Genomic DNA, 25,276 nt, shown 5'->3' on the forward strand with positions numbered 1-25,276 from the left:
CCACCCTCCCAGCTCCGCCACGTGTTCACCGACCCAGAAGGTCTCTGAACCCCATATACTTCGGGAAATTTTATGGAGGCTTCATCACGTAGGCGTGATCGATCATAAACTCAATTTTCATTCCTCCGCCCTTCCTGGACAGTAGAGGGTGGGGCTAAATGTCTCAGCTTCTAATCGTGGCTTGTCCCCGCCCCAGGAGCCCACCCAGCATCTCCTCATTAGAACAGAACGCTCTCCTGTCACGGAAATGCCAAGGGATGTAGGAGCTCTGTGCCAGCAGCCGGAGGCAGAGACCAATCGATACCTCTTCTGTTATTTCCCAGTGGACGTGTAACTCTTTTTTCTTTTTTCAAATTTTTGTATTGAGATATATTTGATATACAGAAGACGTGTAACCCTTTGAGATCCCAATTTCATTTCCTTTGGATATATACCCAGAAGTGGGATTGCTGGATCACATGGTAACTCTATTTTTAATTTTTTAAGGAACCTCTCATACTGTTTTCCATAATGACTGAACCAATTTACATTCTCACCAACAGTGTTCAAGGGTTCCCTTTTCTCCACATTCTCCTCAACACTTATCTTTCCTCTTCTGATAACAGCCATCCTCACAGATGTGAGGTGACATTTCATTGTTATTTCAGTGTACATTTCCCTGATGATTAGTGATGTTGAGCATCTTTTCATGTACCTGTTGGCCATTTGTATGTCTTCTTTGAGAAATATTTATTCACTTCCTTTGCCCATTTTTAAGCCAGGTTATTTGGGGGGTCTTCTGCTGTCGAGTTGTAGGAGATCTTTATATATTTTGGATATTAGTCCCTTACCACATGAATGCTTTGTGAATCCTCTGCCACCCTCTGCACACCTTCCAGGGAGGTGGGAAAGTGTAGGAAATCGCCTTCAGGAGTGTCAGAAAACCACTGAAAAAATTAAAACCAGTATTATCCTGGGAATGTGAAAGCCCCCAAATCTACTGACTCTCTGCTAAAGTCACTGGAAGCCGCCTCCGTCATAGGTACTTAATACATCGCAAGGCAGGACAAACTGTTCTTTGGATGTGGAGCCTTTGGGTTTGTTGCAACAGGCTCTTAATTTTTGTGTCGTATGGTGACATATGTCAATGCACGTGTTGCTTCAGACAGAAATTATCATGCCTTTATGTTTCATAAATAGGTGCTGGTCACTCGATAGAACTAAGGTCAGAGGATCTTCAGAATTAACCTTTATACTCTAAAGCTTCTCTTTTCTGTAATTCACTCTGTTGCTGTTTATGAAAGATTAATTTTGAAAGTAACGCATAGGAAATGAGTTTAAAATGTAAACATCTGTAAAGTTTCGTTTCCTAAACTTTCTGGACTCTTGAGTTAGGAAGGGCAGTGACTCACTCCTTTAAAATGAGGAAAAGTCTATGGATGAATGATGTCTGGGCTTTAGAACTATAGGTGCATGAACAGAAATGGACGGCCGTCTATTTCAATGGAAAATTCTCTCCATTCCTTCCTAAGTGATTTGTTCTTGCTTGGGTATGAATTTGTCTATACAGGTAAATATTTCAGACAAAAGGTGAAAATAAAGCATATGTAACATTTTCTCAACAAAAGAGTAACCGAAGTCTAAATAATCAATGACGTCATCTGTAGTGTATTGTTCCTTTTAATAAAATAAAGTGAGCGCAGGGCAGGGAGGTTCCTGTAGGATTCAAGCATAAACAACGATAATACTTTGGAATCAAGAAGGAAGCTTCTGGGCTTCCCTGGTGGCGCAGTGGTTGGGAGTCCGCCTGCCGATGCAGGGGACGCGGGTTCGTGTCCCGGTCCAGAAAGATCCCACGTGCCGCGGAGCGCCTGGGCCCGTGAGCCATGGCCGCTGAGCCTGCGCGTCCGGAGCCTGTGCTCCGCAGTGGGAGAGACCACAACAGTGAGAGGCCCGCATACCACAAAAAAAAAAAAAAAAAAAGAAAAAGAAGGAAGCTTCTTTCTGGAGTAGCAACTGCTAATCATAGCCCACTAATAAGTAGAACCATCAATGAATAAATCAGATTTTGTAATGTGCCACTGAGAAATCGCCTTGCTTTGCACAGCCTCTTTCCACCTCTGCTTCGAGAGATGGCAAACCCCTCAGTTTCCCAACGAGGGCCATGGTAATTAAGTCCATGTGTAGCCAATTGCCTTTATTGAGTGTAAGCGAATTTATAGGCAGCAAGTGACACTTTTGGAGGCTTCTGTGCGGTGGCACAAGCTGCTTTCTTTAGAACGCAGGAGAAATTTATGAGCCTGCTGACATTAAGGGAGGTAGTTGGATGACTTGGGGGGGACCGGCCGGAAACCCCTCCATCCATATATTTTTCATACTTGGTGAAACACAGATAAATCTCTGCCCTGGGCATCTGAAACGGTGGGACCGTTGAAGCTCAGTGTCAGAGCTCAGGGGAAAAATTTATCATTTTAGTAGTTCCGCTTTCTCAATCACTGCAGACTCTAGAGCTGGTCCTTTTCACGTTTGTGAAAGAATTTTTGACAATATGCATAAATTTTTAATCAGCTCTAACTTTACCAGATGTTCTGTGCCTCACGTTTGCTAACTGAAACATAGAAGGCATGGGTGTTTTTCTCTTCAGCCTCCCTTAAATAAAAGAATATAAAGGCGGGTAGGTCTGTTGAAGGTGATTTTTATAAGAAAGTAACATTAATCATCGAATATTCTGTAAGAAATTAACATTGCCCTTCCCCCATTAACATTGTCATATATGAATTATAGCTTCTAGAGCTGAAAGGAACTTTAGAAATTGTCTGATAGACACACATTACTTACTTTTTAATAACGAATGAATAAACCTAGTTCAACAGCATCATTTGGAGGAGAGGGAAACCTACCAGCCTCCCACAGTGATGGAGCGATTTGCTCAAATCACACCTCTGATTAGTGGGAGCAGCCCACTTTATTTTTATTTTTTTATTTTTTTGATGCGGACCATTTTTAAAGTCTTTATTGAATTTGTTACAGTATTGCTTCTGTTTCATGTTTTTGGGGGTTTTTGTGTTTTTCTTTTTCTTGGCCGCGAGGCATGTGGGATCCTAGCTCCTGACCAGGGACCAAAGCCACACACCCTGCATTGGAAGGCAAAGACTTAACCACTGGACCACCGGGGAAGTTCCTACAGCTTTATTATTGGAACCTAAACCACCCGTGTGCCTTCCTTGGCCGTCAGCGCAGCTCTGCCTGTGTAAAGTGCCCGGCAGGGGAGCGGAGCCTGCAGGTTCTCGACTTGCTCCAAGCTTGGTTCTGCTGGGGCAGCCGGTGAAACTTGCTAAGCTTCAGTTTTCTCATCTGAAAAATGTTGATGGCAAAAATAGCACCCACCTCACAGGGCTGTTGGGAGGATTAAAGGAGACCATGATATCAAGTTCTGAGCACACAGTCCTTAAAAAGGAATATGTTACCATGGAAGATTCTTTGCAAATCATTTCAGTGCGGTCACTAGATCAGATTATCCAGAAATAACATTGCTTTTTTTGTTGTTTGTTTGTTTTTTGCGGTACGCGGGCCTCTCACTGTTGTGGCCTCTCTCCCGTTGCGGAGCACAGGCTCCGGACGTGCAGGCTCAGCGGCCATGGCTCACGGGCCCAGCCGCTCCGCGGCACATGGGATCTTCCCGGACCGGGGCACGAACCCGCGTCCCCTGCATCGGCAGGCGGACTCTCAACCACTGCGCCACCAGGGAAGCCCTACTGCATTTTAAATAAAGATACAGGGTCATCTCCTTCAAGCCATTCAGTTTATAGGAGGGAGCCAGCAGCCAATGTAGAGCGGAATCTGCCCAGTGGGGTCCTAGGACCTCGGCCTTTCCAGCTGGACAGACCAGTTGACCTGAAGGAGCCGCTGCCGCTCGTGAAATCATCAACTTTGCCCAACAAATCCCGTCTTGAGGCTGATTTTGGTCACGTGATATAAATGACAGTCCAGTAATCTGAAAAGAGAGGAGAAAAATCCTCGGACACAAAATATACCCAAATGCGTTGCTGGTCCCTCCTCTTAACAGCCAGAGGTCCAGGGCCTAGACCTTGCCTCCCTCTGTTCCCTGTCCCTCCTGGTGTCCATGGTAACCTCACCCAGGCTCACAGTGTTCCACTCCATCCCTGTTTGGTTGACTCCCACATGCGAGTCCCCAGCCCGGAGCGCTCGCTCTCCTAAACTCCAGATGTGGGGATCCCACTGCCTACTCAGTATCCCCACAGAGATGCACCTTGGGGGGCGACATCTCAGGCTCCACACATCCAGAAGTGCACTGGCATCTTATCCTCCCAAAGCTTCCCCACACAGCCTCCCACCCCAGCAGATGTGAACCCACCCGTCCAGTCTCTTACCGTCACCCCGACTCTTCATCTTCTCTCAGCCCAGCCTGCAGTCGGCCAGAAAATCCCATTGGCTCTACCTTCCAGATATGCCCCAGGCCCACCGACCTCTCAGGCCTCTGACTTCACCACCACCTGGGGTCTGAGCTGCATCAACCCCAGCCTGATGAACCCACCTCCGCGCAACCACCCGGGCTCCCTGAAATCTGTTTTCAGGATGAGGACAGTGTATTCACCACCTATTGCTGCATACATAACAGTTATCACTCAGACTTGCAAACTTAGTGACTGAAAAACCACACCCACTGCAGCTCCCACGGTCTCTGTGGGTCAGGAGCCTGGGCTTAGCTGCATCCTCTGCTCAGGGTCTCACAAGGCTGTGGTCAAGGTCTCACCTGTTTCCATGCTCTCCTGGCTGTGGGCCTCGGTTCTTTGCGGTTGGCTGGAGGCCGCCCCCGGCTCCCTGCCAGGTGGGCCTCTCACCATGGCAGCTTGCTTCACCGAAGCCAGCAAGAGAGAGTCTGGGAGAGAGGTGGGAATTACGGCCGTGGAGAACCATCGGGGAAGTGATATCCTGTCCTCATGCTTCCTGTGTTCTGCTGGCTACAAGCCAGTCCTGGGTCCCAGCCCCACTCAAAAGGAAGGAGAGACACAAAGGTGTGGACACCAAGACACAGAGAACTCAGGAGATGCCTCAGAGTCTGTGGACACAGAGAGGAAGACTCATCCTTCAAAAACCTAAGGCAGGTCTTGACCCTGCCTTGAAAAGTGGCTCCCTTTCCTCTCCAGAAAGGCAAGTTCGGGCTCGGTGTCCTGCGGCCACTGACAATCCTGGCTTTTCTTGGGGCAGCCCAGGGGCACCTCCTTCTTGGAGGATCGCCGTGACCAGGCCCCAGGAGCCGCCTCCACAGGGATTCTAGTGCCTGGGAGATATGCTTCCACAGTTTCTGCTCCCAAAACTGTCCCCAGTGCATGTTTTGTTGTTTCCTCTGATGAAATCTGGGAGAAGGGAAATTAGAGGCTTCCACTTACGTTACTGAATCCTCATTCTGCAGGATAGAAAATTATGTGTCATGATTATTTTTCTTGATTCATTTCCAACTTGTTTGTGTTTTGATTTTTTCTGACTCACTTGTTCTTTCAGTTAGGACTTCTAGGCTTCCAAGTCATTCAGAGTTAGACACACGTGTTTATTCCTAGGAATAAAAATGGTTCAGTGGTAGGAGAATGCAATACTACGTGCATCAGGAAAAACAATATTATCATTCCAGGTCATGCAAAAAAAATATTTGATGAAATGGAACGCCCACTTCTTACTGTAAAAATTTAAAGACAAGGGTTAATTCTTAGCACAATAAAATGTAAACTGAATAAAACAAGGATTTTTTTAATCTTCTGTTTACTGCTTTTTCCCTGTGCCTAGTCCGGTGTCTGGCACGTAGTTCTGAATGAGTGAATGAATGAATGAAACATCAAGTATTCTTTAAAACAAAAGAGAGCTATACACTTAATGAGGAAACACTGTAGGTCATCCCACAAAAGGAAAGGAAACTATCGATGACTTTGTCCCCTAATAATTAGTGCCATGATATAAATTATTATCAATATAATGACATCAAGAGGAAACAATATTTTTTTAAATGTAGCAAAATGTATTTTTAAAAAATCAACCACAGACTAAGTATGAAAGAGGAGTATATGGAAGTTTAAGCAGTCTATAAATGTTAAAAGGAAGAAATTTTAAAAGACTTGAATAAGTGGTGAGGCGTGCCATGTTTCTGGTTAAACAGAAAGATGACATGATTGCTCTGGGTAATTTATAGAAAGGACACGATTTCAATTAAAGTCCCAACAGGATTACTTATTGAACTTGAAAACGTAATTATTAAAGTCATTAGGATTAAAATAAGAAAATAAGAACCATAAGGAAGAACAGATGACACTTTATTTTCAAGAATATTAGAAAGAAAAATAAGGTATTGATATAAATGCATTACACTGATATAAAAGCACAAGCATAACTCAGTGAAACAAAGTAGAGAGCCCGGGAACTGACAAACATAAATGGAAATAAATAGCATATGATAAATTAAGTTTAAAAAGTAATAAGAATGGAAAAAATATACTTGCAGTAACTAGATTGCCTTAATTGCTAAAGCCAACAAGCAGTAGAAAGCTGAATGGAGAACTTAACTTCCCTAGAGAAAGGTCACAGTTTTCTAACTACGGAAACAAAAATGTTTTCCGCTGGCTGTAAAAATTACAAGGTCTTTATAATAATCAAACCCTAAAATAAGACAAAAAAAGGAGTCAAACAAAACTAAAATTTATTTTTTATTGTACATTATTTTACCTTACCATTTTATTTAATTACAAACATGATTTCTATTTGTCATAGCAAGGAAAGCAATACTGAAGTATGTACAGAAAAAAATGAATGGGCTCCTCCCTCCAGGCCACATCTCTGAGCTAATCCAGGTGGACAGTGTAGGCGTTCCTCCTGCACCTGCAAACATAAACACAGGCAGACAAGGCTCTCCTGTCCCCTTTTCTTTTGATAACCCAGGTCGCTCCCCAGCCCAGTCTTTCCCCTTAATATTCTATCTTTAACATCCCCTCTGTCCACATAGAGCAGACTAGTCTTTATGAGAATTGAATTTATTCATCCACCTAAGTATTTATTAAGTGCTGGTGGTGAAAAGGTAAAGAGGAACAGGTGAAGTCTAGTCCTGATGCTGGATTCCACAGTGGGGCTTTACCGTAATTACATAAGCATTCCCCATTGGGTGATTATTTGCAGTTTCTTATTACAGTTTTTTTTTTTTTACAGCTTTTGCTAGTACAAATTGTGCATCACAACATATCTCTGCTTTTACTTCAGTAAGGATCCCCAATAGTGGAATTGTTGGGTTAAAAGTTGTGTACATGTGAAAGGTGTATAACACAAACTTGATAGCTAAAGAATTAAGGAATCCGTTGTCTAAGGGTTTATGCAAAGCCAGTAAGTGACTGTGATTAGTAGAGACATCCTGGGCTTCTTTCTTTTTTTTTTTTTTTGCGGTACGCGGGCCTCTCACTGTTGCGGCCTCTCCCGTTGCGGAGCACAGGCTCCGGACGCGCAGGCTCAGCGGCCATGGCTCACGGGCCCAGCCGCTCCGCGGCACGTGGGATCTTCCCGGACCGGGGCCTGAACCCGTGTCCCCTGCATCGGCAGGCGGACTCACAACCACTGCGCCACCAGGGAAGCCCCATCGTGGGCTTCTAGGCAGAATCCCAAGGTTAGAATTGAGGCACTTCTGTAAGGAACCGTTTGCCTTTGGAAAAGTCACTTAAACTCTCGGATTTTCCAACTTCCTCCTTTGCAAAATGGACAAAAGTGCTTATCTCACAGAATTTCTGTAAGGATGAAATGAGAAACAATTTGTGAAAGGCGTGTGTGAAAATGCTTTGTAAACCTGCATGCAACAAACACACAGTCAATGATCATTTCTGCTAAATAAGTGAGTCCAAGAGGTAAGGAGACAGTTACACAAATGCACATGCGCATAGCAGGTAGCAAAGTGCCAACCTCAGTAGCAGCTAAAGAAATGCGAATTCAAATTGGGCTTCCATTTTATACCCAAAACCCATGAAGGCATCAGAGGAAGAGGAAAGCCAACGCGTTGGTGTGATAGGTGAAGCAGACTGCAGGGGGCGCTCAGAACTGTCTGGTGGCTTTGTGTTTGAATTCTGTTCTTTCCAGGAAACAACCGGGGCTTTTCTCTGTGTACTTCCATCACGGGCACCCCCTCCCCACCCCCGGCCCCAGAATAATTGGCTGGGACAGGGGGTTGTAGTTATACCGAATTTTAATTCTTCCCATTTAAAATAATGAGCCATCAGCATCCTGCCCAGAGCATCCTGGCTTTCAAGAACAGGTTGCTGCTCTTAGGAGATGCCTGTGAGGTGTGAACTAAGGTCACCTGAATTGATGTGAGTTTTGATGCTTGGAGGGCCAGGCTGGCACCTCGGTGTCTCAGTGCTCTGCCGCAGAGCCCAGGCGCCTGCCTCCAGACGTGAAGCCATTTTTCAGGCGCAAAAAGGAAATGGCAACAGCATTGCCTGAGTCACGCAGATGCCGGACAAACGCTACTTGTAGGCTACAAGACGTGCAGGACACATATCATATCTGCAGGGCCAAAGACAGATTGAAAGCCCAGACATGGACCAAGGGTTTGGCTGGAGGTTTGGACCAAGGGTTTGGATGGGGGTTTGGGGAGGAAATTAGGTGGGAACAGTTTGGGATCAGACGATGGGATGGCTGGGGATTCAGACTCATTGCTTTACACACGTGAACCCTGCCTGGAAGCTCCTTTAGTGGAGAGATGGTGCAGGTCCCACTTAAGAGCCGTGGCCTTGGAGGCCGTTATCCTAGATAACTCTGATCATAAAATGTGGATGGGATGCTTTCTGAGTCAGTAACTAAGATTGGTATCAAGAGGAGAAGCTGGAAGAAATGTCAGATTACTAGAGCTTTCCAACCCTGGAGCAACTGCCCTGTGCCGTCACTTAGAGGGCTAATTCTCTGGTGGGGAGGGGCGCTTGGGGGCTTCTCAGCTTCTTTCCTTTGTACGTTTCCAGGGGAGATCCAAATTTAGTGGTAGGGAGGTGTCACTCGTTTTTGAAAAATATTCAACAATCTCTAGTTTGTTGATAAATCTAAACTTTGATAAATAATATATTTCATATTCAGCATTCCTATTCAAATTTTCCTAAATACTTCTTATTTGACTTTTTTATTTTACTTTATTTTATTTTGTTTTTTAACTGACAAAGCAAAAGACTTTAACGGGAAGGGGTGCCCGGGTGGAGAGCAGCAGGGTAAGGGAACCCGGTAGAACTGCTCTTCCTAAATACTTTTCAGGGAATGGATTTAATGAATACCTGGAAGTTTATCTTTTGGAAATGATACTTAATACTAATTAAATATTGTTCCAAAAAGTTGAATTCTTGCTTTTAGAAAAAATGTCATCCCCATGAGACGTGCCAGCACGTGCTTGGTGGTGACTAAATGGTGACTAGGAGTGCAGAAATATCTGGTAAATCCTGTCTGGTCGAGTTCCAGATCCCTTTCTCTTTGTGTTCTTGGGTGGTTTTTCACCTTTCTCGTTTCTCCCGTTCTGTAGATGCGGGTGAAACGTATATAGTGCAGGTGATTTTTCATGCAGCCATGTGCTGAGATCCATTTTCTGCATCACTTGGTCCATCTGATGGTTTGGATGCCCATTTGAAGAACCTGCTTTGGCCTTGCCTATTGCAGCAATTTGAGGGCAAATGGAAATTAGTTGGTGGTGCGCGGGGGGAGGGGGTGGCACAGGGGGGAGGATACTAGCACACGCCTGCACGTTAACTTTGAAAATCAGCCAGACGATGAAAGTTCAAAGGTAATCAAATGTCTGTGGAGTTAAGATTCAAGCTATAATTGAGGGAAAGCTGTGATTTAAATAATCACCATGTACCACGTCAGGATCTTTACCATGTAATGATTTTGCAGAGGATTTTGTGTTAACATTTCCTTTAAGTAGAAAAGAATTCCCGCGTCTATGAAAGTACTTTCCAAGCTACAGAGAGAAACTGGGGTAATCATCCAGAAACAACTTAACATCCCCTCTCTTCTCCATCCCAAATGCACATCCCTCAGCAAGACCTTTGGTTGTGAGATAAGAGGGAACCTATTGTATTTGGTCAAACATGTACTTTATGCAAGGTAGTCAGGGAAGGCCTCTGTGATATGATGACATTTGAACAAAACCTTAAAGCCAGTGGGTGTGTGTGTTTTCTCTCTGAACGTGAACATCTCTCTGAGCAGGGAGCATGGGGTGGATGGAGAGCAACTGGAATGATGAGTAGGTGGGGGAAGGCAGGAAGGCAGCAGGGCAGTACCAGGGAAGCCGCAGTAAGTGCAGGAACCGGGTCAATCACCATCCAAACCAGGAGACTTGTAAGAATGAAAGGGGGTGCTGTTGTTAATTACGTATAACTGGGCCTGTCCCCAGGAAAGCGGGCCATAGGTTAACCTAATTATGTGGGCGTTGGTTTCATTTGGAGGGAGAGTTTTGGCAAACTTGGAGCAGAGAAACGGCACGGCGTGACTTATGTTTTAAAAGCATTTGTTTTGAGTCCTCAAAAACACTCAAGCTTTACAATGAAACAATAACAATTTACAATGGAATTGCTTGTGAAGTTGGTTGTCAAAGAAATAAGGTGGGTGGGTGTGAAGAAGGGAAAGTGCTCTAACTTTAATTCAGTTGTATTCCTGGTTTTTATCCAAGATCGTGTAGGCTGAACGATGCACACATAAGACAGAACTCGGTCAGGCAGGTTAACAAGGTTTGAGATATGAGTCTCGTAGACAAGCAGGATCTGGGGCCAAATCTAGGCATCAGCCCTGTGGTTGTGGAGTGTAAGCTGCATGAGGACGAGGTCTGACATCTTTTAACCTTCAGATCACTGTCTTCCATTGCAACATCCAGAATCTAGTTGGTACTAAATAGATGTTTGTTGATTGACTATGTGCATGAATGGATGGACGCCTAGAAGGATGGATGGATGGATGGATGGATGGATGAGTGCACAAGGCCGCTCAAGTAGCTGCAGTCATGGTAGCTCCATTGACAGAGTGGCACACATAGTGTGTGACCACCCGACTTCCCCACCGCTGGTGCGTATGTCCATAGAACCGCCCCCCAACCCCAGGCAGTGCACTGTGTTCAGTTCCTTTCAAAGCAATACTGAGCAGCTGAGTCATGTGCCTGCTGAATGAGCCCATAGGAAAGTTTCAAGAGACCTGAGGGATTTTCGTCCAGACGGTGATGTAACTGTCCTAAGATGTTTGAGAAGCAGTCTATGAAAGGGATGGGGCCAACGCCCTGTGGTGGGGACGGTTAGGGAGGTGCTGGCTGCCGACCTCTACCCAAGGCAGTGGCCCCAATTCAGACCCAATTCAGACTCATCGCAGTTTTCACTGTCATGCACCTGCCTTTTTAAAAAGTTCCTTTAACAATATCCTTGAGGACCCCGTAAACAATAATTGTAAGACTCAACCCTTAAATACGTAGCTTTTCAAAATTTTACGTGAGGAGCCTGGAGGCGAGGTGGCTGCCTTCTGCTGCACCCCGAAGTATGAGGGCCGCTCAGGATGGGCCCCTGCCATCTGTCCAGCTTCAAACTGAACAAGACACTTTTTCTGGAACCTCATTTTTCAGACTCAGGTTTGGGGCAACATTTTCTCAAAAATGAACCAAGCGAGCCTGAAGGGAAACAACTGAGGGCATTTGTCGCTAATAATAAAAGTCAAGCTTTCTAGCGAGAATTACAATTTTGGAAATCTTGTAGTCACCTCTGCGAGTCTGAGAGCTTCTCGTTACTTAGCTTTGGGGTATGAGATTGGTGGCGTTATTAATGAAGGTGATTTCTGGTGCGGTGAAATGTGTAAGCATTGGGAAGAGCCACGTAAGTCAGTGAATCATTAGCTTTGAAATGACCAAGATGTTACAGAATCATGTTACAAAGTCATTTTGGGGTGAAAGACCTATTCAATGCAGAGGCACATGGGTTTTTTTTTTTTTTTTTTTTTTTTTTGCGGTACGCGGGCCTCTCACTGCTGTGGCCTCTCCCGTTGCGGAGCACAGGGTCCGGACGCGCAGGCTCAGCGGCCATGGCTCACGGGCCCAGCCACTCCGCAGCATGCAGGATCCTCCCAGACCAGGGCACGAACCCGTGTCCCCCGCACCGGCAGACAGACTCCCAACCACTGCGCCACCAGGGAAGCCCGAGGCACATGGGTTTTGATGTGACACAGGGAAGGGAAAGTTCTTGATATGATTTCAGATTCCACATCACCACCAGCCTTTAGGAAGCTACCACTTGTCGAGTTGTGGTGTAGAATCAAAGCAGAATGTTCACAGCTATCTAAAAGGCTATTAAAACTCTCCTCTCGGGCTTCCCTGGTGGCGCAGCGGTTGAGAGTCTGCCTGCCGATGGAGGGGACCCGGATTCGTGCCCCGGTCCGGGAGGATCCCACGTGCCGCGGAGCGGCTGGGCCCATGAGCCATGGCCGCTGAGCCTGCGCATCCGGAGCCTGTGCTCCGCAACGGGAGAGGCCACAACAGTGAGAGGCCCGCGTACCGCAAAAAAAAAACAAAACTCTCCTCTCTTTTCCAATTACACAGCCGTGTGAGGCCAGATTTTCTTTCTATACTTCAACCAAAACAACATATTGTAACAGATTGAATACAGAAGCAGATATAAGCATCCTGCTAGCTTCCATTAAGCCAGAACAGTTACACTGTTCTCACTATTTTTTTTGTTCTGGGAAATACATTCTTCATTAAAAATTTTGTTTATGTGAACACATAACGGGCTTATTATTGTTATTTTTTAATGAAAATGCATATTTTAGAAATGTGTCAGGTTTAATGTTTAATACAGTAAATATCAATAGCTAGAACTCACATAAACAAAAGCTTTTGGGGATCATCAAAAATTATCAAGGGTGTCAAGAGCAACTAAGGCTAGAAGTTTGAGAACCGCTGTTACAGAGTCATCTGGAGCGTGGGCATCTCCTCTAACCCTCAGATTCTCTTCTTTTGTGGATTAATGGAACTAACTTGGTCGTTTTTTCTTTCTATATATGGAATAAATATAACACTCGTATCCAAGTCAGTTTCTCTTGGAAAAATTAACTTCATTTCCCTTCTGAAATCCCTCAACATTAAATTTCAAAGTCTGCATTTTAAAACATAGGAACTATATGGTTACAGGAAAAAATTACTATTTGGAACTCTTAACATACGGGGCCTTAGACTCGCTAAAATCTAAAGCGTGCATGCGTATTTCACGCACTAGTCCTAAATCTGTAATTCGAACAATGCCATGCTTCTGTTTTATGTCAAAATCCTGTGTTTATCCTAAGTTTCAAACAGGAAGAAATAGTTTGTGCTTCTGTTTTTTCATTTTTAACACAAGCACAGAGTATCTCAGTAATTAAAAAGAGGAAAAAAAAAAAAGGCAGAAAATTACAATCTGCTTCAAAGAGAGGTGTGTCTGTCTCACAGTCACAACTGCCTTGAGGAAGGAAACCTGTTCCTGAATGTCACCAGGTCCTTCTGCTTCTTAGAGACCGGATGTCTGGCCAGCAACTGGCAGGGGGCCCCTCTCCTAATAACTGTCACTCATTTCAGTGAACCTGACCAGAGCCAGCTAGTGGGGAATGCAGCAGAGAGGGCTGTGCTCATGGATGTTCATTCTGCCTTTTTTCCTCCTCAGGAACTTAACGGGCACATTTCCCAACTACCCTACAGAAGAAGAAGGAGGTTCAGCTATTATTTTTTCCAACAAGACACGACAACAGGTACAAGTATGCGTGAGAAATAAAATGTAAATATATCATAATCGCATTTCTTTAAACTTTAGAGATAATGACTTTTGCAGTGTTATTAGGTCTTGGTTATTTCCCTACAGATGTTTACCTGGAAGTACTTTGGTTGTTTGTCCACTAAGGTGCTTACAAAATTTTTTAGATGAATCCATGCTTTCTCCTGTCTTTGAAAGTGATGTGACATCACAGGAGTCTCATCTTCTTAGTCAGTGATGAGCAGCTCGATTCCAGGAACCCTATATGTTCTGGTCCCTGCCTGCCTCCCAGTATCATTTCCTGTCCCCGTCACCCCATCTTCACACCGTCAACTCCAGCGGTCCACTTGCTCGTCCTCCTCACTGCTCACGCTGCTGCCCCTTTAGTGCCTTTGTACATCTTATGCTCTCCCCTCACTCCAGGATGCCTTCTGCCCTTCCTCCTCTGCTTAGCTCCTGCTTGCCTGTCAAGACTCAGCTCTTTGCCATATTAATGCTCTTCAAGAGAAACACCCTTGGACCATCTCTGTAGATGTTCTAGTGGCATTTGATGATTGACATCCAAAGCTGCTTTTAGAAATGCCTTAATAAACCAGAAATAGGAACACTCTTCTTAACCTCAGAGTATTTATCATAGAAACCAAGAGAAAATTTGCATTACTCAACAGTGAAACGTTTAGAAGCATGACCATTAAAAGTGAAACTCAAGGGGCTTCCTTGGTGGTGCAGTGGTTGAGAGTCCGCCTGGCGATGCGGGGTACACGGGTTCATGCCCCGGTCCGGGAAGATCCCACATGCCGCGGAGCGGCTGGGCCCATGAGCCATGGCCGCTGAGCCTGCGCGTCCAGAGCCTGTGCTCCGCAATGGGAGAGGCCACAGCAGTGAGAGGCCCACGTACCGCCAAAAAAAAAAAAAAAAAAAAAAAGTGAAACTCAAGAAAAGAATAATTGCTATCAGCACTATTAGTTAATACTCTCTGGAAGTTCTAACAAATGCAATAACATAAGAAAAAGAAAAGAAGTTACAGATATTTAAAAAGTGGCGATTTTATTATTGTTTTCAGATTATGTGATTATATTCCTAGAAAACACAAACTTATCAAAAAATTATATTGACATATTATGCAGAGTTGTACAGAATTATACAGACAAAATTCACTGAAGAAAATGAAAGAAGACATGAATAAATAGACTGATGGTTTGTTTCTCTGGATAGAAGGATTCAATAAAATACACATTATCTTTCCATTGTTTATGCAGTTAGTGCAATTCCAATAAAATCAAAACAATTTTTTATTGACAAAATTATTTTCAAGTTTATAGAGAAGAATGAATGCATGACAATATCCAAAAAGTTTATGAAAAAGAACTGTAATCAAGGGAACTTGCCCTACTTGATATAAATCAATTTATAAAGTAATTGAGCCATCACGGTACTGGGAAAGGAGTAGACAGATAACAGCAATAACAAAAATAGTATGTCATGTGCAGCATTTATTGGACAAATATTCTGTGCCGGGTCCTATGCAAAGAACATTATGTAAATTATAACTCATTCAATCCTCCCAACCCACGAAGATCAAGCCATTTGGCCAGATTCACAGTTAATAAGTTGGGGAGCTGAGATTCCAACCCAGATAATCTGACTTCAGGATAGTGTGCTCAGAAATTGATTCAGGTACTAGTTGGAATTCAGAAATATAATCCTGACCTAAGTGGAGAAGGATTAACTACGCAATAAATAACATTGGGACAACTGGCTCTCCATTTGAGGAAATTAGTTGAGCTTTACCTCCCTTAATATACAAAATAAATTTCAGATGCATTAAGTATTTACGTGTAAAATATTAAACCACAAATTACCAGTAGAAATTGTTTGATATTTAATAATAATGGGGAGTAGTTTAAGTATATCACCATAGGCAGAAATCATAAAGAGAATAAGCTGACATCTCTGACTAAATGAAGCTTAAATAGCAAAAAATATCATAAATGAAATTAAAATCATATGATAAAATGGAGAAAATATTAGCAACGTAGCTGACGTTAGGTATCTTTCATATGTAGAGTTCTTAGTAATAAGAAAAATCTGAACACCTCAGTAGAAAAGGCAAAAAATATTAAAATAATTAAAAAAAATTTAACTCACTAGGAAAGAAATTTAAATATAATGTTACTGTATCTCTTTTCACCTATAGGATTGCTAAAACTTTTAACTTGTGATAATAATTGGAGTTGGTGAGCGTGTGGAAAAAAGTCACTCTCGCACATTGTGGCTGGATACATAGATTAGCGTGACATTTTTTGAGGGCCATGGGCCAAGTAAATATCAAAATGTTTACTGCGTATAACCTTTAACACATAAATGCTCTTCAAGGAATTTATACTAAGGAAAAAATAGAAACAAGTTGCCATAGATGGGCAACAACAGACTTTTTCTATTAGCAGCAAAATAGTAAATATTTGTGGAACATACAGTCTCTGCTGCAACTACTCAACTCTGCTATTATAACATGAAAGCAGAGACAATATGTAAATGAATGGGCATGGCTGTGTTCCAATAAAGCTTTATTTACAAACATGGGCAGCAGGCCAGATTTGGCCCATGTGATGTGGTTTGCTGATACTTGCCATAGGTGACTGAAACAGCTGTTCTTGTCTGCACTGTTCACAGCATTGACAGAGAAGAAACAGGCTGATGTTCGTTACTAGGGAATTAGTTAAGTAACGTGAAACATTAACTAAGCAGCAGTAAAAACCATGCTGTAGATGAGGTTTTGTCAGCACTACTGACGCCACAGTCAGCATCCCTGGCTTCCTCTGCTTCCCTGCCTGAGCCCTCAGGATCAAGGGGAAGAGCTCTTCTCCCAACTCCCTGTCAAAAGCCAACATCAGCTCCCAAAGCCTTCTCTCCACCCTCCTGTCCTTCTCCCCTGAACTGTGTGACCACTTAATAACCACCCTCTTGTTGGCAGTTCGAGCCCTCCCTTGAGTGACTGTCATTTTGATGTGATGTTATTTCACTTTTTTACATGTTTAGGTCTTGTCCCTCCAGCTAAATCATCCGGCACAAGTTGTGTCTTGAAAGCCCATGACAAGCAGCCAGACATGTTTCATGTTAGTTTTTAAAGGTAACAATTATAGAATTAAGAATGTTGGTGGAATGTCTAAATTGTCCATCAGAAACTCTCAGAAGTAGAGTTAATGTCCAGTCAAACTAAAAGCAAAAGAAAACAGAAGACGTCTGGTTAACACGTACACTAAAATCAAACAAAGGGAGCCCCAAAGCAGCATGACTTTAAAAGGCAGATGACTGAAGAGTCAGGACAGCATCGTGGTGAAGAATCCGAGTTCCACTAGGTCTGCAGCCTTAGGCAAGCGACTTCCCCGCTGCGTCTCAGTTTTCTTGTCTGCGGATGGAGATGCTAAAAACACCTGCCTCCCTGGGCCGATGCAATAATTAGATGAGATGATACACGTAATGTACTCAGAACAGAGCTTGGCACCCTGAAATCATTCAGAAAGTCTTAGCAATTGTTACTAATGGGAGGAGAGGGAGCAGGAGGGAGAGGAAGAAAGGAAGAGGAGAAGGTGGGAGGGGAGGGGAAGAGGCAGAAGAGATAGACCAAACATAATCACTATAACATACACGTAAACAGTCAAATTTCTATTTGTAAAAACAAAACGGTGCAAATACTTTTTCTGAAGTGAGCATAATCACATTGATGCCAAGCCCCCCAAAAGATGGAATACAAACAGAACCCCAGGTCAGTCTTCCTTATGAGCATAAATGCAAAAATTCAAAGAGAAATATTAGCAAAACACTGCAATCAGTGGTATTTACTCCCGAACGCAAGCACTGCTGTGTTTTGGATGTTCTGTGAATACATTGCATCATATAAAGAGATCCAAAAGGGAAGACCATAAGCTCATCACTGTGGGTGCTGAAAGGGCATTTTACAAATTCAACTCCCTTTCTTGGTATTAAAAAATAAAACAAAAAATGGAATATATGGATACTTCTTCAACATGACAAAATATTTCTTAGTTCAAAAGTTAATATCATGCTTAACGAAATTCACAAGAAACATTTCCACTGGTGTCATGAAAAATACAAGGATGGCCATTATCACCATTGACCCACAGGATCTATTGAACACTATTACACAAGAGGAAGAATGTAGAGATGGAGAATTGGAATGGAAGAGGGGAAATGGTCACTTTTTGCAGATATGTTCTGTACTTAGAAAAGCAAAGAGAATAAACTGAAAAACGCCTTAAACAATATGAGAAGTAAGACGGGGAGTTACAAAATTAATATGCAGAAAGAGAAAGCTTTTCGACGTTCAAACAGCAGCTACATGGAAAATATATTAAAAGAGTCCATTTAGGGCTTCCCTGGTGGCGCAGTGGTTGAGAGTCCGCCTGCCGATGCAGGGGACATGGGTTCGTGCCCCGGTCTGGGAAGATCCTACATGCCACGGAGCGGCTAGGCCTGTGAGCCATGGCCGCTGAGCCTGTGCTCTGCAACGGGAGAGGCCGCAACAGTGAGAGGCCACGTACCGCAAAAAAAAAAAAAAAAAAAAAAAGAGTCCATTTACAGTGGCAGCAATGACACGAAGATAAAATATCCAGGAATAAATTTGATAATAAATGTGTGTTCTATGGGAAGAAAAGCTTAAAACATTCTGAAGAATGAAAATGAGCAGATGGAAACCATATTGTGTTCTTAGGTAGGAATACTCAATGTTATAAATACTTTAACACTCCCAAACATCATCTATACATGTAGTACGATCCAAATAAAAATACCAATAGCATTTTGTTGGAGTGGGGAGTCAGGGCATGCAGAGGGTGACTAATTTGATTCTAAACTTTAGGTAGAAAGTAAATAACCAGGAATAACTAGTAAAATTCTGAGAACGAAGGGTAATGAGGAGGAACCAGCCCTGCCAGATATTAAAACATGTTTTAAAGAGCCCATTGATACAGGCACATGACTAAATGAAAAAGAAAAGAAAATCAAGAAATATATCCAAATACACATGGAAATTTAGTATATAATAAAGAAGCATCTCATCTTTCTTGCAGAAGGAAAAGAAAAAAGACCATTTAATGAATGGTATTATAATAACCAGGTTGTCAACTGGAAAAGAAGAAAATTAATCTCTATCTCTTGATACTTTAGCCCAGAATGATTCCAAATGGATCAAAGATTTAAATGTCAAACAAAACAAAAACACAAAAGAACCAGAAGCAGCCAACAAAGAAATATGTCATAACCTCAGAGTGGGAAAGACTTTTTACCTCTGTCGCACAACCCAGGAGACATAGAAGAAAAAAAAACATAAATTAAACTACATTAAAAAAAATTTTTAACCTGCATGGCAAAACCGACCCCAAGTAAAGTCAAATGACAGATGACACACTGCAAGAATTATTTGTAATGAGTATCACAGATAAGAGATCAGTTTTCTAATATATAAAGAGCTCCTGCAGCTCTATAAGAAAAAACTCAATAACCCAATATTTTTAAAGCCAAAGGATATGAACAGTTCTCAGAAATGAAAATCTAAATGGATTTGAAACATAATAAAAGATGTTCAACATATGAAAAGACAATCAACCTCACACGTATAAGAGAAAGGCAAATTAAAGCTACACTGACAGACAAAATTGATAGATTAAACCTCATCAAAATTTAAAACTTTGGGGCTTCAAAAGATGCCATTAAGAAAGTGCAAATACAAGAACAGACTGGAAGAAGATATTTGAAAACTTATACTTGATAAAGGATTTGTATCCAGAATGTACAAAGAACTCTTACATTTCAATAATAAGACAAACATCCCAATCAAAAAATGAGCAAAAGACTCAAATAGACAATTCACAAATGAATATATATGAATAGCTAATAGGCACATGGAAGGATGCTCAACACTGTTAGTCATTAGGAAGATGAAAATTAAAACTATAATAATAAATTAAAACTATCACAACCACTAGGATGGCTGTAATTAAAAAAAAAAAAAAAAGACAATAACAAATGTTGAGGATGTAGAGAAGAGGCAATCCCCCTACATGGCTGGTGGGGATGTAAAGTGGTGCAGCCACTTTGGAAAACCAGTTTGTCAATTTTTTTAAAGTTAAATACAAATTTACCAAATGACTCAGCACTTCCACTCTTAGGACTTTATCCAAGAGAAATGAAAACATATGTCCATGCAAAAAAAAAATTGTATGTGAATATTTATAGGAGCATTACTCATAATAGCCAAAATGTTGAAACAACCTAAATATCCATCCGTTGGTGAATGGGTGGGTGGAATGTGGTATATCCATGCCATGGAATATTATTCAGCCATGAAAAAGGAACAAACGATTTATACATGCTATAACTTGGGGGAACCTCAAAAGCATGGTGCACAGTGAAAGAAGCCAGACATGAGAGACCACATAGTGTACAATCCTGTTTATATGAAATGTCCAAAAAGAGTAAATCTATGGAAGCAGAAAGTTGATTAGAGCCTGGGGAGAAGGGCAGGAGAGGGAAGACAGATTAACAATTAATGGACATGAGGGGATCTTAGTCGTGGGGTGATGGAAATGTGCTAAAGATGATTTATGGTGATGTTTGCACAACTTGATAAATTTACTAAATAATGATTGAATTGTACACGTGAAATGGGTAAATGTAGAAAATGTAAAATATGCTTCAATAAAGTTATACATGTATTTTCAAAAAGAAAAATAAAACAGGTAGCAGACCAGATATGACCTTTAGTCCCCTTAGTTTACCAAAAACGTGATGGCTGACTTCATAGGCACTAAAGTGCACCTCTAATTTTGGGAGGTTTTGCTATAGTTGAAGAGCACGAGCAAAATAAATTCCATATTGACACCTAAAAAAAAACCCAAAACAAATACAACAACATGCCATTTTTCACCCGTTCAACTGGCAAACATAAGCGCCGTGTCGGTGAGCATGTGGGGAAGTGCGTAGTTGCCGGCATCGCGGGCAGACGTGTAAATCAGCAGAACCCGGTGGAGGCCGTTTGATGGTCTTACACCTGTATGTGCACGTGATCCAGCGTCTCTCCTCGTGGGAATTATCCTGCACGTATGCGCGCACACTTGCAAAATGACATTTGCATGAGTTGATTCATGGCAGCTTTGTGGGTAATAGCAAAAGATTGGAAATAACCTTAATTTCCATTGGTAGGAGAATGGTCAAATAAGTGACAAATGGGGAGGAAACATTTCACTACATGCTCTTTCGTAACTTCTGAAGTGTGGATGGTGTAAATGTTTTATCTATTCAAAATAGTAAATAAACTGGGTAAAGATCTAGAGGGAACAAACAATGCTGTTGATGCAATCGATACACTGAATTTTATGCTTCACAAATAAGGATTTTATCCTCTTTTCAGATGCATATGTATATATATATATTCAAGTTTCTGAAAGTTTCCAAACTTCCGAGAACCAAAACATGTCCATTTTCCATAAGTGCACCAGAGCATAAAAGTCCTGGCAGCCACAGTTTGGTTCTATGAGTGGAGGTGAGCCTGATCCCCAAGGAAAAAATTACTATTCTGATAACAAGGGACTTTTAATCCTATCTAAAGACACCCTTTTTATTACCAAATAATGTGCACAACATATACGTCACCTCAACTCCCCAGTGCCCCCTCGCTGAGCGCCCCCCGCCCCTGCAGAATCTTCATTAGAGCCTAGGGGACGGGTGAGCCTGAGGATGGTGTGGAGTTAGACACATGACTGTAGGTTTTATTTTCTTAAGTCCAGATGGTGCCTGAATAGTCTGCTTTGTTCATGATAAAGCTGTTTTGAACACTTTTAAAGGTACGAAGTAAGCTCCTAAACACAACATAGCTATAAATTCAAAAATACAATACTAGAAAATAAACTTCAGCATTTTAGCAAATCACAGCAAGGCAGAATCAAAGCAGGCTTGATCCCAGGAGGATGGTTAAGTACAACACACTAGGGGTGAAATGGTATTAGCCCTTTTTTGAAGTGCATGCCTTGCTCTCCAGAAGTAACCACTGTGCTGAATTTGGTGTTTATCATTCGCTCACATTTCTTACACTTTGACTGTGTGTGTATGTATCCTGAAACCGTAACCGTCAAGTATCATTTTTTTGTTTCACTAGTTGCATTTCACAATGAAGGATAAATTTAGAGGTATCGTTCAGCATCTTGCCTCTTTACCTTCTACATTATGCAGGTCATCCCGGTTAGCACCTGTTTGAATCCCGGCTCAAGCCACTTACTAGCTGTGTGTGTTGACCGTGGGACTGAACGCTCTGCGCCCCATTTCCCTCATCGATAAAACAGGTGGCTAACAGCTTCCACCCGTGGGCTGTGCTCGGCAGTAACTGAGCTCGTCTTTGTGACGCTCTTAGAGCCATGCCTGGCGATCATTAGTGCCGTGGACGGAAGTGTTGACTTCATTCTGAAACTGAGGAAACTGAGGCTCAGAGAGGTTATCCTGCTTGTCTCAGTCACGTGACCAGTGGTGAGCAGAGCCCGAGGGTCAAACAGGCTATGTGTCCCATCACGGTCACCATCCTACCTCCCAGAATTCACAGTGGGAGAGAGCTCAGTAAATACCTGCTGTATTGAATGGAATTATATAGCTTTTTACAGACTTCCACTAATTCTCCGGTGATGCTAATCCTATGTGAACCAGGTATTTTTTAACCAATATTTTACATTTTAGGAGAACAAATGGATTTTCGTAGGAAATACAAATTAAATCACAGGTGAAAGACACCAACTCTGAGGAGAGACGCATGATCATATATGGAGTCCAAGCAGGAGTTCTTGGCTGGGATCTGGGGAAGGGGTGTGCGTGGGCCGGTGCTTGGGCTGCGGCTGAGATGCTGACGGAGCCGAGACCTTTCCTGGTGTTCGTGGAACCCCTGGGAGCCAGAGCAGCTCTGAACCCACAGGGAATTGGTTCAGAAATGTCCACCCTCTCTATATATCTGCCCTCCAAGATCCCACTGCTGCCTCCACTGATGAATCCAGCCAAAGGCAGATGGCAGGAGGGAGACCAATGCTGCTAGGAGGGCTGGGTCTGTGGGCCCAGAGCAGGGCAGAGGAGGGACACTGCACAAATACTTCCTTCCAGATGGGAAAAATAGTCCTCATCTCGATCCAACTCTATGAAAAAGCCACGATGATTTTGTTTTTTACCAGGTTATCGAGGATATTATTGCAAGCCAAGAAGAGGAGGAAAAAAACAAAAAGAAGAAAGAGGAAGAGAAACCCAAAAAAGGCAAAAAAGGAAAGGAAAAGAAAGAAACAAAGGAAAAAAATAAGGTAACGTATTTGGAATTTGGGGATTTTTTTGCTTTTTTGCTTTAAATCTGTGGAATAATCTCAAATTTGTTGAGACTATAGTCACTCGTTTCCTTGGGAACCATGCTATCTACCAGCTGTTTTCCTTTTTTTCTTCTTTTTTTTTTTTTTATGAAAGCTGACACTTTTATTTTCTTATTTGTTATTTATTTTATACATATTCGTGTATATATGTCAATTCCAGTCTCCCAATTCATCCCACCACCACCGCCCCGCCACTTTCCACCCTTGGTGTCCGTACGTTTGTCCTCTGCATCTGTGTCTCTGTTTCGGCCCTGCAAACCAGTTCATCTGTACCGTTTTTCTAGATTCCACATTTGTGCGTTAATATACGATGCTTGTTTTTCTCTTTCTGACTTACTTCACTCTGTATGACAACCTCTGGGTCCATCCACGTCTCTACAAATGACCCAATTTTGTTCCTTTTTATAACTGAGTAATATTCCATTGTATATATGTACCACATCTTCAGTTTTTTTTTTCATGTTGGTCAACAGTTGCCATCTTTTCTATGACTCATAAATACCTATTAGGATAAGGAGTGGTTTCAACAACTCAGATACTTTACATTATTCACAAATGTGATAGCTTTGAATTTTCATTCTTCAAGATAAATGATTCCACTCATCTTTTCTCAAGGGTAGAGACAAGGAACGGTTCTTGGCAAACTAAGTGACCACTACAAAGTCAAAATAATTGTGTCTGCTTTCACCAAAGTGTGTTCATTTCAATTTATCACTTCACGTCGACATCTTGGACCTGTTTTAACAGGACTTGTTTCTTACTACCCAAAGGAAAGCAGAGTTCAGAGTCACTGCGGGCCGGGCATGCCCTGTGCCATGGGGCTGCTGGGTGGTGGGCGGGCAGGGGGTTGCTGCTGTCCCGGGTGCGATCGGAGGGGTTTTCACCCTCAAACATGTGGAGAGACCACTGCCAGGGTGGTGGTTCTCTCTCTGCATAAACTCCTTCTTTGGGAAATGGAATTCAGGCTGAAAGCTAGCGTCGTCTGAAAACGTGAATATGTTCACTGTAGCGGCTGGCCCAGACAGATACTGCTTCACAGCTGACCAAAACCCTGATCTGAATCGGAGTGGATCCCGAAAGGTTGTGTCCCTCTGTGACTGTCCAGAAGCAGAGGCCCAGGTCTAGCTCAAGTAGCCGTGGCCATGATCCTCACGTTCTGAGGATGCCCACTGACGCGCAGACTCGCAAATTTCTCTGTGGGAGAAGCAACTCCCTGGGGTCTGGTAGGTGCATCACAGTGAGAGAGAAATCGGACGGGCTATGTAGTCAAGGAGTGATTGGACCAAGGAGGCAGAAGTTGTGAGCAAGGGAGAGGGGGTGATGGTGAGTATAAAATGTCAATACCCAAAGTCCACGAAGATGCAAGTGATAAAAGCCAACCTCTTGTTTAAAATCCTTTGGCTTGATTGAGGCCGACACTGCAGGGGAGTGACCACATTTCCAGTGGTCACGCCTGCACGGTGATATGCGGAAATCAAGCACCTGCCCCTGCTGTCCTGCCCTCTCTAACTGTGTTCCATTGTTTTGCTGTGCGGACAAAAGAAGAGAGACCCCTCCCCACTCATGTTGAGAACAGCCCACTCCACTGTAGTGGATGCTGAATGGGGCCCCTCTGATGCCCCCTTCAGGACCAAGGGGCTCAATCCTCAGCTACCCAGGATGCGGTGCTGACCCCTCACACTTAGTCCCCCCCCGGGAACTGTTCAGGGTCTAGGGGGGTGCTTCAAGTGACGTGAGCCGCCGCCACGGGGCACGGGCCTTCAAGGACAGTCACATTAGGGACTTCCCTGGCGGTCCAGTGGTTAAGAGTCTGTGCTTCTACTGCAGGGGCACGGGTTCAACCCCTGGTTGGGGATCTGAGATCCCGCAGGCCTGCACAGTGCAGCCAAAAATAAATGAATGAATAAATAAATAAATGAAATGAAATGAAGAAATAGCATCATCTTGGGAAAAAAAAAAGATAGTCACATCAGGGTACAAAGACCCAGCCCCTCACCTCCCAGGACAACTCTGAAGTGTTCTCCTAGCTCCTGGGCTCCCTGTGGGATCAGCTACCACTCTCTTGCAATTGCATCCCAGTTCAGCTCCCCCTCTACCCAGTTCAGCTCCCCCTCT

At 43.1% G+C, this 25,276-nt stretch overlaps 1 protein-coding gene across 1 annotated transcript in view; it reads left to right on the top strand.

Moving 5' to 3' along the window:
* DRC11 (dynein regulatory complex subunit 11) overlaps positions 1-25,276 on the top strand; it is a 170,223-nt gene that overhangs the window by 50,467 nt on the left and 94,480 nt on the right. The window contains exons 7-8 of the mRNA XM_027117474.1: positions 13,665-13,749; positions 22,976-23,098. Of these exons, the coding sequence (XP_026973275.1) occupies positions 13,665-13,749; positions 22,976-23,098 (208 nt within the window). The remainder of the gene's footprint in view (positions 1-13,664; positions 13,750-22,975; positions 23,099-25,276) is intronic.

Source organism: Aethalodelphis obliquidens, unplaced genomic scaffold, assembly GCF_003676395.1.
Source record: "Aethalodelphis obliquidens isolate GAN/ISIS:26980383/991018 unplaced genomic scaffold, ASM367639v1 scaffold2, whole genome shotgun sequence".
NCBI lineage: Eukaryota > Metazoa > Chordata > Mammalia > Artiodactyla > Delphinidae > Aethalodelphis > Aethalodelphis obliquidens.